General features: G+C 43.0%; 2 protein-coding genes across 4 annotated transcripts in view; one reads left to right on the top strand and one right to left on the bottom strand.

The window, feature by feature from the left end:
* The window catches only part of stmn1b (stathmin 1b), a 213,238-nt gene that overhangs the window by 101,507 nt on the left and 93,478 nt on the right, over positions 1–18,253 (top strand). The window lies entirely within an intron of this gene.
* Positions 5,346–18,253, bottom strand: part of hivep3b (HIVEP zinc finger 3b) — a 54,052-nt gene continuing 41,144 nt past the window's right edge. For both annotated transcript variants that reach the window (XM_072679795.1, XM_072679796.1), the window contains 6 exons: positions 12,596–17,141; positions 12,294–12,439; positions 9,714–9,889; positions 9,414–9,515; positions 7,626–8,236; positions 5,346–7,081 (listed from right to left, as the gene is read on the bottom strand). In XM_072679795.1, coding sequence (XP_072535896.1) covers positions 6,302–7,081; positions 7,626–8,236; positions 9,414–9,515; positions 9,714–9,889; positions 12,294–12,439; positions 12,596–16,759 — 5,979 coding nt within the window. In that variant the 5' untranslated portion in view covers positions 16,760–17,141 and the 3' untranslated portion in view covers positions 5,346–6,301. The remainder of the gene's footprint in view (positions 7,082–7,625; positions 8,237–9,413; positions 9,516–9,713; positions 9,890–12,293; positions 12,440–12,595; positions 17,142–18,253) is intronic.

Below are 18,253 nucleotides of genomic sequence, written 5' to 3'. Positions count from 1 at the left end.
TTTTACGTGGGTCCCCTGGCACATTTGCCAAAAATAGTCCCACTTTTGCTAAATTCACAAGCATTTGGGGATTTAGGGGATTGTGGGAGAAGCATGGAACTAAAGCAAGCAATGAAAGCAAAAACAAACACGTGGTTTTTGTATTTAATCAACTTAATTTATAATAAATAAATAATTATTAATAATTACATAGTACAGTTACTTAATTAACTATTGGCTTGTGCTATTATTAACATAAATAACACCACAAGCCAAGGTTTATGGCTACAGATAAGCTGTATTTCAGATAAGCTGGAATTCAGTGATGACTCAAAGATAGCAGCATATAGCCAAGTGCTCTGTCAAAGAAGTCAGCCGTTTCCAGAACTGAGGATGAGCAATGTTCTTGGTGCTGTCCCACAGAAATGGCAGCCGATTCTCAGTGACTGATGGATTTCCGTGATGCCTGACTGTGAGCCATGCACAGATAAAGCACGCATGCTGTGCCAGGCAGGTGTCAGGGAGAGTTTGCAAATGCAGCCACCTAGCGTGGGCTGAGCACACAGAGTCCATTGACTGCACTTTTCCAGCAGACATGCACTGTAGCTTTACAGCACACAGTGTGGGAGTCAAAAGCCAGTATTTAGATGCAAATGCAGCAAGGCATTAATCTCCCCACAGACTTTGATTAGGGGGATTTTATCACTGGTATTGTAAAGAAGGACGGGAGTTACATGCAGGGCAGTAAGAACTGACAAGAGAGCGGAAACCAATCTGATAAGGAAATGTAGGCAAAAAGGTATATTAATATGGAAATAGCCTATGAATAGGTGACGAATCCAATACAGGTCATCGTTACTGAAGGTGTCATTAATATGCACTGATGGCAGGTGATTTTGGCAGGAGTCAAAAGGTCAATAACAGCAGAGACAGAGCAGAATGTCCACAAGAATCAGTCAGGATGCTACATGGTTTGATATTTTGTCACCAAAATACACTGATCAGCCATAACATTAGCACCACTGGTTGTCTTTATCTACAGGGGCATCTGTCAAAAGTTGGGATATAGTAGGCAGCAAGTGAACAGTCAGCTCTTGAAGGTGATTTGTTAGCACACTGATCTGAGCCACTGTGACAAGGGCCAGATTGTGATGGCTAAATGACTGGGTCAGAACATCTTCAAAACATAAGACATGTCTTGTGGGGTGTTTCTGTTATGCAGTGATCAGTACCTACCAAAAGTGGTCCAAGAAAGGACGACCGGTGAACTGTTGTATGGGTCATGGGTTGAAAACCCATTGATGTGATCGACAGAGGCCCCACCTCACAATTTACTGGACTTAAGGAATCTGCTACTAATGTTTTGGTGCCAGATACAACAGGTCACCTTCAAAGGTCATATATGTTGTGGTGGCAGAAGGGGAGCCCACTCAATATTAGGCAGGTAGTACTAATGTTATGGCTGATCAGTGTATGTCTACTTGAACTAGAACTTGAACGTTGCCCAGGGTGCCCAATCCTGGTCCTGGAGATCCACTACTCTGCAGCATTCAGATCCAGCACACCTGGAACTTTGAACCAATAAAATTTCCTTTGTTTACTGACACTTATATTTTAGCATCACTTAACTTCTTAACTTTAAATTGAGCCGGTATTTTCAGCTCAACCACATTTTAATGTCTTTAGCATCAGATTTAACAACTTAAGGACACAGACTTGGGCCATTAGTAGTTCACTTTGTTTCAGTTGTGGTGAATTCTCTCTCGCAGATGGATGCAGGAATGTGTGACATTATGGAGGAAGTCATTGCAGAACACTAGAACACATTCCTCTGCACATTGCTCAACCACAGGAAATGTTCTCATCCCTCCAAAAGCATCTCATATTCCAGCACTCGCTCCTTCACCATAACCAAAGAAAGGTTCAAGACTAACAGAGTGACTTGGCTGTGTTGGTTTAGCGCATAAAGAGATCAAGTGACAGAAGAAGTATGTAAGTGCTTATTGGGGCTAAATACTTTTAATAAATATTTTAATGTGCACACATAATATTTACCTATATTTGTATCAACTTTGTGTATTTGCACAGAACTTTCTTTTTTGTCACAATAAAAAATGCAATAGCAAATTCAGCATTTTTTTCCAATGGCTGAACAAAAAAAACGGGTACTATAGCAGGACAACAGAACAACATACAGTATTTTAAAAAGAGTATATTGATTCCTAAAATAGTCTACGCTGTTGGTATTATTAAACAAGATTTTCTGATTGCTCCTCAGTTAGATCCTGCAAATCTCAAAAAAGATATTTAACACACAATCTCCCTGTGTGAAAAAGTATCCCCCTTTGCAGCAATAATTGCAACCAGACATTTAAGGTACTTGCTTATGATTCCAACTGAGCAGCAGCCCTAACTCACGGACAGATGATCAGACATTCCCCAGAAAAGTTTTCTGATACAGAGCAGGATCCATAGTTCCCTCAATAGTGGCAAGGCATCCAGGTCCTGATGCAGGAAAGCATCCCCAAACCATCACACTACCACCACTATGCTTCACAGTTGGTATGGGGTCCTTTGTTCTTTGTCTGTTCCTTGAAAACTTTACACCTTGCTTCAGAAAGGATTTCAGGAAACCATGGGTGTCCACCCATGTGAAGATGGCTGTGACTAATTTTTAGAGCCTTGGAAATGGCTTTGTAGCCTTGTACAGACTGATAGGCCTCCACAATACTTTGTTTCTGAGGTCCTCATCTCTCTTCTCTGAGGCATAATGAGCTTGCCAATCTGTGTGCTGCCAAGTGCACTATAACTTAAAGGCCCTATATTAGATTTAGACTGGGCAGAGCTGGCCCAGTTCAAGGCTGGTCATTGTAAGTCAAGCACTTACATTTGTTACTTATTAAAGATCATAATTATTATCTTAATTAGGTGGGGTTTGAAAGAAATACCAAATGTCTGTGTCAATTGTCCTGCCAGACACTCTAGATCCCAATAAGTCTTGAGTCTTAAGATTGAGTGAGAACAAATGAAATTAGGCCATATGAGTGTGGTTTATCAAGATGACATTAAATGGGCTGTATTAATATGGAAACCTGTATGATAACGCGTTCAAAAGTAGTCTAGCACATCACTGAAACACTACACATGGCCGCATCTTGCTGCATGCTGCTGGTGGGGGAGCTGCCGTGTAGGCATTTGATCCTTCCTCCTCAGTAGCATGTCTCAGTACCTTCCTCTCTTAAGAACCTTATTTATCTTTAATTATGACCTCCTGTAGCCTCCCTGCTTGTCTCTGCACATTCAGCCCTGTTCTGCCCTGTATGTCGTCTAACAGCCTAATCATCCCCCCCGTCCTCCCCCTCAGCGCGCCACAGCTCAGCCTTTTAAAAATAGACTGCGCCATACAACTGCTGGGATGCTGTCTTCACTGATGTGATGTGAGGTAACGTTAGCTTCCTGCAGCTCTGCACTACCACACATACAAGATTAAAATGCAGTGGGTCTTTTCTTCGCATCTTCGCTGAACACCAAGAGCAAGTGAACGCTGGAAGGAGGAAGAGAGGCGGGGGAACAATGAGATGTAACTTACATTTACATTTAAGGTATTAAGGAGATTTACAATAGTGCCCTTAGTTAGTTTGTATAGACTGGGACCCAAAAGATACCTCTGAGCTTTGATACTACTAAACACAAAGGTGTGGAGACCACAACACTCTGCACTACACTTTGCACAAGGACGAGGTGGATCTGTAGTCGGCGTTGAAAGACAGCACGCGACTCTGCCACTCAAACACCCAGGGGAAGTCTGGATGCTGGTCTTCTGTGGATCTTAAAGGATGGCGGGTCAAGCCAAGTCATTCTTGAAGCTGGAAGGGCCATTGCCATTAAGTACCAAGGGGCTGGTCCACTCTTGGCTTAGTAGGCCAGCGTCAGGGTTGTGAATCTGATGCGGGCAGCTACAGGAAGCCAGTGAAGAGACACAGCAGAGGAGTTACAAGGCTGAACTGAGAAAGCCTTATGCCACCTGTGCTGTTGCATAATGTGCGAGACCCACACTGAGAGGTCAAACGACAGCTCTAATATTCTTGCCAATAATCTCCTGTGTGGCTTCCCAAAAGAGAACATCTCTACAGCTATTTGGAAGTGCGGCCAGCTTATTGAATCTTCTTCCAAAAAGTCCTTTTTTTTTCTTTGCTAAAAACAGCATGCGTCCAGTTCAGCAGCATAGTGTGCTGGAGGCCTGTTCTGAGAAAAGACTAAACAGCAGTTTTTTTATATATATAAAAAAAAAGAGAAAAGATTTACATTTCTTTCCCACTGAGATCCACTTATGAAGTTTGTGTAATTTATCTGTAACACAGTAATTAATTTTTTAGACTTTCACTGTTATTTGTTACTGTATCTTTGGAGTCTATGTTTTGACGGGTCATAAATGTTTATACGCATGAGAGACACTGTCTAATACAGAAGTGTTTTAAGAATAAAAGATTTTTTCAGTGTCTCTGATTAATGGAAAATACTTCATGAAAGAATTAGAAGACAATGGAAAAGCAGCTTACTTAAAGACTGTGAGAAATACTCATTATACGCTTTTCCTAGATTATTCTGAGCTTAATCTAAATCACATCTGAAAATCTGGTCCCTCATCCTACTGGGTTCATGTACACTCACTGCTGTGCATATTCTAGCCCTTTTACACATGGAGTGTGTTTGCTTTGGTTCGAATCAGTTAAAGAGTTTGTAAACTTGGAATGTTTTCACACAGGAAAATTCTAATTCAATGTCACATGAAGCCGTGGCAGAGGGGCATCTGTTCATTATCTACACAACATACCAGGTTAATGTCCGGCTATGGAAGTGGAACTCAAACTGGTGCTCACCTGACAGTTGGGTCAGACTGCGGAACATACCCAGGTCACATTCACTTCACAAACAAACCCAAAAGAAATTCCCAAATGAGGCATAAAGGGAAAAGAGTGTCAGGTGAATTTCATCTGACAAAAATGTTTCCAGTGGTAACAGAAATATTCAGTTTGTCTAGAATCTTTTTGGGCATTTGGGCCCCAATGTTGGACTTTCATGTTATGGAAATTGTTCACCCTTCCTCTTCATAAATCTGCTCAAATCCCTGGATTAATGTTTGAGTCGCACATCTTAACATGACCATCAAAGACCATGTTCTTTTTTTCTGAAGCTTTAAAAAAACTAACAAACAAACAAACAAAAAAACTTACTTCCCAGATTCTGTCCTTAATAAATGACAGCTTCTAGGATGAAACCTAGAAAACGTACATAAAACCTGCATTTTATGCCAAAACACTGAACACGTTATAATGCTGTTAAGAAATTTGACAAAGATGAGCTCGGTAATTCCTTGTGCACCTTTATTGGTTCAGAAATTATAGGTATCTGTGACAAATTCGGAAGGCTTTTGATCCACCCAACTCCACAGCTGTTGCCCAACTTCACTGTCACCCTGTCCAGTTTCTTAAATTCAAGTCTTCAGAACGTAACAGAAAAGTACTAAACAGAAGTGTAAAGAATAAAAATGGCAATAAAAATCATTAAAAAAAACTAAAGTAAACAAAACGTAAAACATTTCTCATATTGTCACATGGTAATAAATATGGACCATAGATTTCTTACCTGTACAGACATAATTTCATTTTTTTTTCTATATAAAAAATATGACTTCAGTGCAATTTCTTTGCAAACCTCTCTGCATCACTCCTTCAGCTCTGTCTTCAGTACAAACTGCTTTTTCTTTTACCCTGACTTAAGGAAAAAAAGAAAAGAAAAAGAAAGAAAGAATACGCCTCCCAATTTTGCAAACACCAACTCCACCAAAAACACAGAACAAATTATATATTAATAAAAGAATTCACAGCCTTTCATCTTTGTCTACACTTCAAGCAATAAATTCTGACAGAAAAGGCACACGTAACTATATTTTGAGTAATACTGAACAAGGGACAAGATATTGGAATTACTCTTGGTTTAAGTATTCGCCTTGGTCATTTATAAATTTATTCATAATCATAGTTAATTTGAACATTTGTACATATTCAAATAGATACCTTAAGATTGATTGTAATGTCAGTAAAGATACAGGTAGGGCAGAAGTGATAGATTTACAGAAACATTGTTTTGTACAAACAAAAAAGTGCATCTTATTACAATCTTGAATTTTGCAAAAACAAACATTTACCAAGTTACCAACAGTATTGAAAAGTTGTATAAAAAAACAATAGCATTACAAAAACAAAAAGAACATTAATAATAGTAGCAATCAAGAGCATTTTGACATTGAGCACAAAGGCTATTAAGTGCTGTCTGGTTTGCTATCCGGGCTTTGACCCGGGCAAGCAGATTTTTCTCCTGCAGTCCCCTCTGTCTTTGAGTTATGTCTTTTCGATGGGCCTTCTTTAGGAGCATCTAGCTCTGAAAGCTTTTTAGTTCTATGTGAGCTGGCCTTTTCTTCCTTCTTAGCGAAGACAGGGGTCTTCTTGGTGCCTTTACTGTTATCTTGGCCAACTTCTTGAGATGTCTGATGGACAATGGCACGGGTCTTAGAGGGCCGTGAGCTGCCATATAGCTTTCTGTCTTTTTCCCTCTGATCCTCATTGCTGTGTTGTGGAGATGATTTGGCTGATGAGGAGCTGCTTGCAGGAACCTCCATCCCTGCTGGCCTGGCCCCCCTGTCCATGCTCTGCGTCTCGCTAACTGCCAGAGAGCTGTGCTGGCTTGTTTCAGGGTGTGAGCTCCACGATGTAACCTGCCTGCTTAGGGAGAAAGGGGAATCCTCTTTGGGAGACGTGGGTGATGGGTTAGAGGACGAACTTCGTTCCAGCTTTGGACAAGTCCTGGGCCTAAGTTGCACCATCTGGATTCCACCGATAGGGATCATATGGTAAGGCATGCGGGCTTGGTCCTGGGAGTGTAAGGGAAGGTGGCTAAACATGCGGTCCATAGTTCGTGGCGTGACGGGGAGGTGGGGGAAAGGATCCGTGTGAGAGAGGCGTAGGGCTGGTGGTAACAGGCTGGGATTTGGAGAGCTCAGCCTCTGCGGAGCCTGCGGAGCACCAGGAGTACCGAGCTTCTCCTGCAGGGGGAGACATGGTAATACATACAATCACATTTAACATGTGTGTTCTTTATTTACCACCAATATGAGCACATCTTTCTCAGCTATCTCTGACTACATTGGCTCTGATTTGGTCCAGAAGTATCCAGAAGTCCCATTGAATAAAATTTACCCACTTTAAGGTGCACTTTGTTTACACAGGTGTCCAGCTGTGCACATACAGCTTGTATACTTTCAATAGGAAAGCACAGAATAGGAAGTGGAATAGGAAGTCAGGCACAATGCTTGAAGGGTATCCCGAACTATAAGATGATAAAATACTCTCATGGCAGAATGGATTAAAATCCCAGAAGCAACGCTCCAATGTTTAGTGAAAAGATTTCCCAAAAGAGTAGATGCAATAAGTGCAGCAGGTGTGGGACCAATTCTCTATTGATACCATTGATTTTGGACATGTTGGATGCTGGGGTATCTGGATAGTTTTGGACATGCATTGTTAACAGTTTCTTTACAATCCTTGCCAACAACTAAGTAAATGGAAAAAGCAACACAGCAGTCTCACCTGCTGACTCTCTCTGGTCTGAGTGTTGGAGTCCCAATGGAACTGTGCAGGGGAGCTGTGTGGTCTATGCTGGGGTCTGAGCGGTGTTGGTGAGAAGTGAGCTCTTGAGCTCCTGTAGCGGGCAGGAGAAAGCGGCCGGAGAGGTGAGAGAGGCCTGACTGGAGAGGCTCGGAGAGGAGAGGGACCTCTTTCCGGAGAGGGAGAGAGATGTCGACTAGGTGAGGACAGTTCCAGCCTGGGGGACAGACTCCTGAGAGGTGACCCTTCACTTCCAGGAGAGAACGCTCTGGGAGAAAGCTCCCAGGCCTTATGGGAAAACAGGGCTCTTTTGCTGCCTGGTGATGCAGTGCTTCCACTGCTCCATGGACGGCAAGGAGAAGGATGGTCCTCTCTATCTGGAGCAGTAGGTGTGGGTGGATCAGCTTGTGATCCCTGACAACTGTCTGAGTGTCGGGTGTCTGTAGAGCAGGATGATGGCTCTTCATGGGAGGACGCCTCATCATCTTCCTCCTCATTGTCATCATCCTCGTCTTCATCCTCAGTGTCTTCAGCATCAGAGAACTGGTGCTCGTCCTGATCCTCTGACTCGCATACTTGCTCTTCGCTGGTCCCTGGTGAACAGAAAATACTTGAGGTTAACTTTCTTGTGACTGCATGTTCTGTTCGGTGTACATATGAGTAAGGTAAGTAATGCAAGTGCAATGCAAACTCTTTTTTTAGTTCATCATCTACTAGCCTGGACAGTCAGAATATAAGGATCTCCATTAAATACGCAGGCAAATATGTTCTTATAATTGAATCGAGCCTTCTCCATTCACAAACTATATTTAAAGCCTGCTGAATGGAGTGTGCTTGAATGATGTGTCCTTGGCGCTCTTTGGTCTGTCAGAGAGAAAGAGACTGGCGGCTTTTATTCCCGGCTCTATATACAGAGTACAATCTGAAATTGGAGGCCAGACCAGAATGTTTCTCTTTAGAGCAAAACCGTCCATTTCCACTGGCCTTCACAAACCTGAGAGCACAGTGTATAGGTGCCTGAAAAAAAAAAACAGCACTAGAACATTCATGAATGTCTACAGTGCATTCATGATTTCCTGGCAAAAGGTTTGGATCAAGAGTACTGAATGATGAAGTAACAGTTACATAAATGCACTATTTAGCACATACAGTTCCTCTGCAAAGTGATCATTTCTCACAGCTAAAGCACACAGTTCTTGGAGACTTTGTTGCTTTGTTAGGCCAATCCTTCCTCTTGCCACACCACTGTCCAGCCAGACAACCATTTATTTATTTAATCATTTACCCAATTTTCCTTCATTGAGTAAAAACTACCCTCCAATTACCCAAACCCTCTTCCCCATCACATGGGGATTGACACATGCCTTCTCAGACACATGCACAACCAGTCACCACCTCTTTTCAAACTGTTGCTGAAGCAACGTCACTGGGCAACCAACATGCTTGGAGGAAAGCGCAGAGTACCCAGCTCTGATGCATCAGCTAGCAGAAGGGATGTGTGGAGAAGGCAAGCTGATTGCAGGCAGCATGACTCAACTCGATGACCAGTTAACCATTTTCAATATTCTGTCATTTACATTTATGGCATTTAGCTGACGCTCTTTTCCAGAGCGACTTACATGGTTACTGGCATTACAGAGGTGGACCAATGTAGTGTTAGGAGTCTTGCCCAAGGACTCTTATTGGTGTAGCGTAGCATAGTCACCCAGACTGGGAATCAAACCCCACTCACGGCGAGAGTCACTGAATTCCTGTGTCTCAGCATCCTACCTGCTTCCTCAGCATCCAGCTCATCTATGGATGATTCAGACACACCTATTTCCTGGCATTTCTTGCCGTGTGCCTTTGACTTCATATGTTTCGTGAGGTTTCCTAAGAAAAAGAAAATCAATTGTTTTACAGTTTAACATTACTACTGGTCATTTCTACACACAATTGATATCAACATTAAAAAATATGAATTCAATTTCTCTATTCTAATTTCACACTGGGACTTGTGACCAAAGGTGTGCGCTGTAGGTGAATGAAGTAGATCATAAAAGTTTGAAAAATGTTTGAAACAAGACTCACCTTTGGTTTTGAAGGCAAAGTTGCAGTGCTTACAGACGTAGGGGCGGATATCTGTGTGAGTGCGGATGTGCTTCTTCAGCATGCTGGGCTTTTTGCAGCGGATCCCACACTCACCACACACATACTTCCCCCTCCCCCTCCCCCTCACATATACATACTCCTCATTTGACTTATACCTGGAGAGAGAGCATAATAATCTGATTTAATCAACAATATCATTACAGTGCTTATTAACAAGAGCTCAGCACCATTTGAATTTTCCACTAACAGAAAAGGGCAGGGTAGCCCATCGCTCCCCCCAATTTCCTTCATTCACCATCCCACTGCCAGCAAGGGGAAAATCCATGCTTTGTCCTGAGTTTGGATGGGCATGCCAGCAGTAAAGAGGAAAACCTGGTTTTAGCAAAAATCCCAAAATTGTCAATATGTAAAAACTTACATACTTATATTTATACTTATATTTACTTTTTTTTTTACGTGTTTGACCAAAAATGACCAAATATTCTATCTCTATATTTGCTAAAAAGTAAAAAGGAATAGTAGTCTCTTTTCATCCTCACTCACTTGAAATGGCCTAAAATAAAATAATAACAAGAACACACAACATTCAACATGTGTATCCTAAATATAGCGGGTTGTTGAAAATGTTAGGTTCTGCTACACTACAAACAGTACCATTAGTAGTTTTGCACCATGCATCACTTTATTATAATTCAAATATACTATCTGCATTTAGTTTCTATGTTTATTGTAATGAAAACAATACCATAAAATCAATACCCCCCAAAATAATGAAAATCTATGTTTACACATATGTAACTCCACAAGAATAAGCTTTCTTTGGGACACTTTGTTTTGAACTTTGAATGAAAACATTTATATCATTACACAAACAGTACTGTATTGATGGAAAGAGTGCTGCTGGTATTATTGAATGAGGTTACAATAACAATAAGACATTGGAAAAAAAAGCACCAAGGGGAGCAATGTTTACCTGTGTGCAGGAAAGACAGAAAAAAGTGGTTGAGCAAGAGAATCACAAAATGAGAAAAGCAAAAGTGATTGAGAGTATGTCTTAAAATCACCGGCTGGCTACTTTTTCTTTGTGCTGTTAATTTCCTCGGACCAAAAAAAAAAGAGTAAGCAGGGAAAACAGAGAAGAGATGCTGAGATAAGCAGGCACTGATAGATGCTAGAAATGGTGGAGAGGAAATGGAGTGAAAGAGTGAGCACAAAGAGAGACTGATGTGATTAGGGAATGTGTGGGTGTATGATTGAAGAATTGTGTAAGCAAAATGGAGGCTGTGAGATAGACAAAAGAAAGCTGCAGGCTGGTGCGTTTTGCCTTGGTGTTAGCACCTATAACAATATTGAAAATCTTCCATTAGCAGGCCAATGTGAGAGCTAATGAACTCGAAGCTTTTGTACTTTGCCATCGACGAAGGCTTGGTACATTTCAGACTGAAGAGTTAGCAGACAAGCATGGCAAAAAGACCATCTCATTTTTTAAAATCTTTTCATTCATCTATCTCTCCATCCATTTACACATGCATTTACTCATCCATCCATATTTCTATCCTTCTATCCATCCATCTGGATTTATGGTGTTTGCATGACTCATATCACTGTACATTTCTATGCCGTCATACAGAAGACTAAATGTAAGGGAATCCACAGAATGTAAAATGAATGTCTTCACGCCACCCATTGTGGAGGTATCTGGTGAAATACTGCTAGGCAGTGGATGTCAAGACATGGATCTCCCTCAAGATATCAGCACTCTCTCTGCGTTCCTTCTTGTAATTATGACTTTGAGTGAACTGTGAATCATTTAAGGGACAACAGTGATGAACACTGTAGCTACTGAATTTTCCTGTCCCATTACTTCTTTGTCACTCTGAACGCATCACTGCACATAGCTGAAACCGACTGGCAAAGATGAACTCTAAATTTTGGGCTCAGAGTGGTCCAGTGATCTAAGGTGCTGCCACGATGAGCCATGGATCATAAGTTGGAATCCCGGGTCACGCTGCTTGCCCTCAGAAGCCAGAGCCTGAGAGAGCACAATTGGCCTTGCTCTCTTAGGGGTGGCTTGATGGCACTTGCTCCCTACATCACTTCCACTGTGATGTGGTGTTGGTCAGCACAAGTGTCTGTGAGCTGTGCGTGCTGGCTGCCTAGTGATGCTGCATCAGCGAGAGTTTGGCAGTGGCTGGCTTTGCAGGTGTTGGAGGAATCGTGGTAGTCTTCACCCTCCTAGTGTTGGGTACACTGCTGCTAGTGATAGGGGGAGTTCATATGAACTGGGATTGGGTAATTAGCTTTACAAATTGGGTAGAAATGAGGTTACATTGGAAATAAATGATAAATAATAAATGAAAAATACAGCTTTTGATGGTTTGAGATGAGATCCACAAGCCGAATTTCAAAAAGACAGCAATATTACTAGACAGTAGTAAAATCATTTGCCTAAAAGGAGGGGCTAGTACTAAACTATTTGCATAATAAATACTGAACTGAAACAATAGGCTTCATTAAAATCATTTTACAAAAAGTCTGAAACATACGTCTGAAACATACCCTCCCTCAAAGATGCAAATTCGGGGTGGCTCACTCTGCTTGGAGGTGGTTGCAGCCTCCTCTGTACTTTGCTCCTCTTTTTCACCGCTCTTACTCACAGGTTCGTCTTTCACTTTGTCAGTCGTGTTTGGTGGTTTGGCACATACCTACATTCCACACAGACACCATAAGACCATAACATATCTATACACAATATCACCAAAATCTCTAGACAATAATAGTAAAAATCACACTGATACAATACTGAATATGGATGGAAAATGGAAGAGAGTATTTTTAGAATTAATTACAGTATTGTTTACCTCTGATACCATGGGTTTTTCGTTGCTAGCAGGAACCAGCTTCTCAGTTGACAGAGGTGGAGCTGTGGCCATAGTATACATCTCCGAGCTATAGGTTTGTTTAGAACACAGTAGTGACAGTACCACTTTAGTTGACAGACCAGGCAGATTGGGGTTATACATGCTGACACTCCAGGAAGAATATACTGATGTTTGTGGATTTCTCTGTGCAGATGGATTGGGCTTTGTGTAATTAAGGTAGCACCAGCTCACTGATGTGGTGGTATGAAGGCTGGGATATAAGGGGTCTCTAGATCTCTCTGTAACCTCAACCACTGATGGACACTTGTGGCCCTCTTCTTGCTTTTCCTCCTTTTTAAACGGCCCAGGTTCCACCTGGACAGTCTCCAGTTTGCTTCCCAAAGATTCCTTTAAGTCGTCTGTTTTCTTCACTTCCTTCTCTTGTTCTTTCCTCCACTCTAGCCCCACCGTAATCCTCTCCGTGTCTGTTCCTTGACCCCCGGCCAGAGATTTCTCACCACTTTTATCTTCATCTTCCCGCTTTTCTTCTTGTTCTTCTTCTTCTTTGACTCGTTTCTGGTGCCGTTGTGCCTCTAAGGTGAGTTCTAGACTGCCTGCGGGAGAAAGCATCCGTTTATTTCCTCCAGCAACAAGTGGTCCAGAGCTCTCATCAGATGTGCTTTCTGATCCAAATTCTAGAGGCAGTGACATAGGAATGCAGGTTTTGAGGTCAGGAGTGGGGAGCCTAAGGTAGGATCGTTGAAGTTTGCTGCTCTCAAGCTTTCCCATGATGACCATGGCTGTGCAGCAAATTGGCTGCTGAGACCTTGTCGTTTCTAAAATTTGGGAGATGGTTGTGTACATGGCACTGGCATAGGTAGGAATATGAGTCTGTAAACGGACAGGCACCACAAGTGACACCACTGGTGTAAACTGCTCAAGGCATGTAGCAATGATGGGTTGGGGTTGTTGGTGTGGGACAAGCTGGTGATATGAGGGACCATGTACAGAGAAGGGGGATGATCTAGATTCCCTGACAGGTGAACCTGAAGGGACCTGAATTGTTAGACCGCTAGTTGAGTACTGCAGAGGAAGCAACGTAGGGAAGGGCTGAAGAGGAAGGACTAGGCGCTCGGCTAAATGAATCTGTCTTGGATGAAGCGGAGATGGTCCTGCGTGCATGAGGGCCTGCTGAAACATATGAGTGGAAATAACGTCAGATATCGTAGTTGTGACTGGCAAGAATCTTGTCAGCTGCCGTGGGGAAAAAGTTTCTGAGCTTGTCAGAGGATAAACTGTAGTTGGAAAAGGGAGAGGGGACTGGAAAAGCTGCAGAGTTTTGCCCAGAGTCTCTGGGTTAAGACTAGAAATGTTGCTTGTTCTGTGCTCACCGATTGAGGGGGCAGGATAGCCAGGGTAAGACTGGCATGCAACTGGATAATTTTGTAAACTGGAAGGTGTTTCTTCCTGATCAGGCTTCCCAAGAGTTGCGTGCTTCACTAAGAGACATTTTCGCCTCTCCTTCCAAGAAGTTGAAGTAGGTTTGGGTGACAGGGATCCATAGTCAAATGACTTACTTCGACTCTCCACTATTTGGTCAGGATATGGTGGACTTGCAGGAGCCTGCTCTGAGGCCGAGCGCCGCATTTCCCTCTGAGAATGATGGTGTTGATAAGAACCTGGAACAGTTAGCATGTGGGACCCTTGAGAACTCCATGTACCAGTCTGCATCTCCGAGTCAGTTTTTCCTGGTTCATCAAAAGATGCAGATCGACTAGAGGTGTGGGAAACATTACTCTCTTGGCTTGGGCTGCGTGGTAGAGAAGCCGATTCAAAGCTAGACTCGCCTGATGACTGGGTTGCCTCTGCCAAACGGAGACGTTTTTTCTTTGGTGGAAGTTTCTCTGCAGGGAGCTGAGCCAGACTTTGACTACGCTGAGGCCACTGGAACTCCTCCTTTTCTAATTCTTTGGGGAGACATGTACTTGCTGGAGGTGAGACCATTTCAGTATCTGGTTCCTCTGTCACCAGGATCTCTGGCACTTGAATGTTGGGCTGTCGAACTAACTTGGACGTGGAGGTTTGTTTTGGCTCCTGTGATTGTTCATGTTCAAGTTCTGATTCCTGACTCTCTACGGACATGCTTTCCTGCTTTTCAAAGGAGCTGGTATGCTGGATTACAGAGATTTCTTTAAACGGCCCCATTTTTTCTGGGTCAGTTTTTGAAATGGGCCCTGAAAAGCCCTGGAAATCACTTTTAGTGGCTGTCTCTGATGCAGTGGGCTGGATGCTAAAGGACACAGCTGCTGGACCTGGACTGGGCGGGTCCTCTTCAAGACTTTCTTCTTTTCTCCGCTTTCGCACAGCCATAGCCATTGCCTTGAACTTATAGTGCATCATTTGTGGCCGATCCTCACGTCCAGCACTACCTTCCTTCTCACTCTGATGCTCGTGTGAAGGTTTATTCATACAGGAAACTCTGTGGGCTGCATAACTGTCCTGTTTCTTCAAGCAAGTTCCACAGTTCTCACACTTCCACCCTGATTCAGTCAGAGTCGTTGAAGTTGAAGGACCAGCTTCTGCTACAAGGTCAGCTCCTATTGGCATCTCAATGGCAGGTTGGCGTCTTAACATTCGATGATGATGGCCAACTCTCATTTCAACTGCTGCAGCCTGCTGCTCATCAAAAGAGTGGCTGAGGCGAAAGCTGTGCGAAGACGTGCTGGGCAGGGCATCTTGGCCACCAGAGGATGGCACTGACTGACTTCTCAAAAGAACAGCACTGGAACACTCGCTGACAAGTGTGTCTTCAACTAATTGTGAATGCTGTCTTTCAGCTGCAAGACTACTGAGAATAATTTGTCCGGTACTGCCACTAGGGCCTGGAACATCTCCCTTTGGATCAAAAACACAAGGATCTTTGGGTGAGGAAAACTTGGGGGACTCTATGCTACTTCTCCTAGAGATAGAAGAACGCCTTGGTTTGACACTGTCAATTTCACTTGTGTCAACTACAGCTTCATTTATAGTGATTAATTTTGTTATGTGCTCAATGACTTGTGTCTTAGGCACAGTGAAAGGAATGGATTTTTCCTCTTGACCCAAAGATGACGAAGATGACGATAACTGTATTTGTTGGTGTGGAATTCTCTGTTGTTGACCCAGTCGTCCATACTTTCCTAAAATAATTTCAGCATAAGATTTAGCGTTGGCATTAGGGGGGCTCACCTGGGAGAGCTCAGCACTCCCATAGCTAGAGAAGTAGCCAGATTCAGTGCTGCCCTTACTGCCAGGACCCAGTGAGGATGATGGGGTCTCGTCTGGCGAGGTCATGGGGACTCGCTTTCTCTCACTGAGTCGCATAGCTAACCTCTGTTTGACTGCTTGGGAGTCCTCTGTTCTTGGTCCTTCTTCTGAGAATGACAGTTCAACCTTGGAGCTTTTCCTTAGAGCTGGCCTGTCCTGAGAGGTAGATGGTCGACGCTGACCAGTCTCATCCTCAGAATCTGTGCTTTCTGCTTCTGTCGCTTCTTCTTGCTCATCTCCCACTGTTCCGCTCTCAGCGCCACTAAAACTGTGCTCTTCACGGCTAGATGCTAGGCCAGCTTTTATCCGATGTGCGTGTGATTTACGATGTTTGTACAGGTTACTTTTAGTTTTGAATGAGAAGCCACAAGGGACACAAGGATATGGTCGCTCTCCTGTATGTGAGCGGATGTGTTTTTGGAGGACACTAGGCTTTGCACATGGCCGGCCACAGTATGTGCACACATACTTCCCTGGTTTTTGGGGCTTACGTTCCCGTCTAGGCGTGGTACCTTCCTGCACTTCCTGACTGGTCTGAGATGGAGTCTTGTGAACACGAGACACACGGGTAGAGGGGTCAAGAGAGGATGAAGAGTAGCTGCCTCTGGAGGGCCCTGGGACATCTGGAAGTTGCCAGGATGATTCCCGCACCTGAGACTGCTGTTGCTGCTGTCTTTGGAGCATATCACTTCGTTTTGGCTGTCTGTACTGATGGCGGCCATGTGATCCATGGATCGGCTGTGAGGTAGCCTGTTCCTGTGGCTGAGGCAACCTACCCCTAAGTACAGATTCAGACAGAGGCTGCTGTTGTCCATCGGACCGCTCCCCATCGGCCGGCCGGCTATGCTCTGCCTCCATAGAACGTGGGGAGGAGGCCTTATGGATGCACTGGGAATGCTTCTGTAAGCACTAGTCCCCTTAACATTATTGCCTTAGCCACAAGGGCCCATGGATGTACCTAGGCACAGAAACATCTTGAACAAAATGGCAGGGGACTTTTAAAATATGTACAAAAAATGATTATTTCAGATTCATGCCAAAATCCATCCTCCTTTTCTCCCATCCAGAATTACTCTTGGCAGAGTTCATCATTGTGTCAATCCTTTGGACCAAGTTCTGGCAATTGAGCTTGGCATAGGAAAGCACAGAATGTTTTTGAGTTACTTTCTCCACAGAGATGAGTTTTTAAACCCTTCTATCTCTGTTCTCCAGGTTTTCACAAGCCAGCACTTCAGTGGCCCTGTAGGAAAACAGAAACAAGACTATTTAGGTATGGCTTTACCATAGCCCTCGCTGAATGAGGTTGCATCCAAATTTAGTGTTAATTATTGTTTACATCCTGTAAATCTACAACATAATTTCAGTAGCTGGGCTGTAAATGTACCCTATATAAGAACTGTTTATTCAATATTGTTGCAAAAACATATAAACTGGTCTCAGTAAATGTACTGTCTAGACAGAAAAAGTGGCATCTGTTACTTGAAGATATGTGTGCATGTGGCCCTGCCATTCATAGTACTGCCACTGGCCTTCTCTTAACTTTGATGAATGGCACCCCCTGTATGCAATGAACACTGTCCTTCAGAGTTTTTATTTTTACTGAGAATAACAATTCTTTGAACTTACTTAAAGCTGTTACCAAATTACAGTCAGACATATTAAGACCATATAAGTAATGAACACAAATTAAACATTCCATTTGAGTACTGTCCAATAGATGGTGCTGTGGATCCAAGACAATGGGTCTTAAGTGTTTTTTTGACCTGCTGGAGATGGGACACAAAGCTATTTCATATCGCTCCTGAATGTCCTTCATTAGTATTAGTATTTGTCACATCCAGTTTAAGTCTTTTAGGATGTCCAACATGTTGCAGGACCCAGCTTTCAGTTTCACATTTCACCAGTTTGTTTAGGTTTGTATTGGGCCCTACTGGAAGTAAGGAGGATAAGAAGCATTTTTCTTTGTGAATCTGCTAAATTATTCAATGTTCCAAGACCTTAAGCAAACAGGTCTCAAAAAGCTTGCTGCATCCGAGGCTGGTGCAAGTGCTCCATGGTGATGAGATTATTTTATGAGGCATCTCCTTCATTTCCCAAACGTCCACAAACAACACTGCAAACTTGTTCACAGACAGAGAAAGATGTGAGGAGGCAAAAATAAATAAATAAAACCTTCAACATCAAATTCTTGAGTGAGTTTGCTCTCCTAAACATCTGGCATATGCTGAATGATGCACAACAATTTAATGAGCTTCTTCCGAGTAGAGGTAGAGCACTCTTAAAAACAAAGGTGCTACAAATGTTTTTTTGCGCAATGCAATAGAAGAACCAGTTTTGGTTCCCTAAATAAAA

Source organism: Salminus brasiliensis, chromosome 5, assembly GCF_030463535.1.
Source record: "Salminus brasiliensis chromosome 5, fSalBra1.hap2, whole genome shotgun sequence".
Taxonomy (NCBI): domain Eukaryota; kingdom Metazoa; phylum Chordata; class Actinopteri; order Characiformes; family Bryconidae; genus Salminus; species Salminus brasiliensis.
Note: the sequence above shows the minus strand (reverse complement) of the source record. Positions and strands in the feature narration are given on the sequence as shown.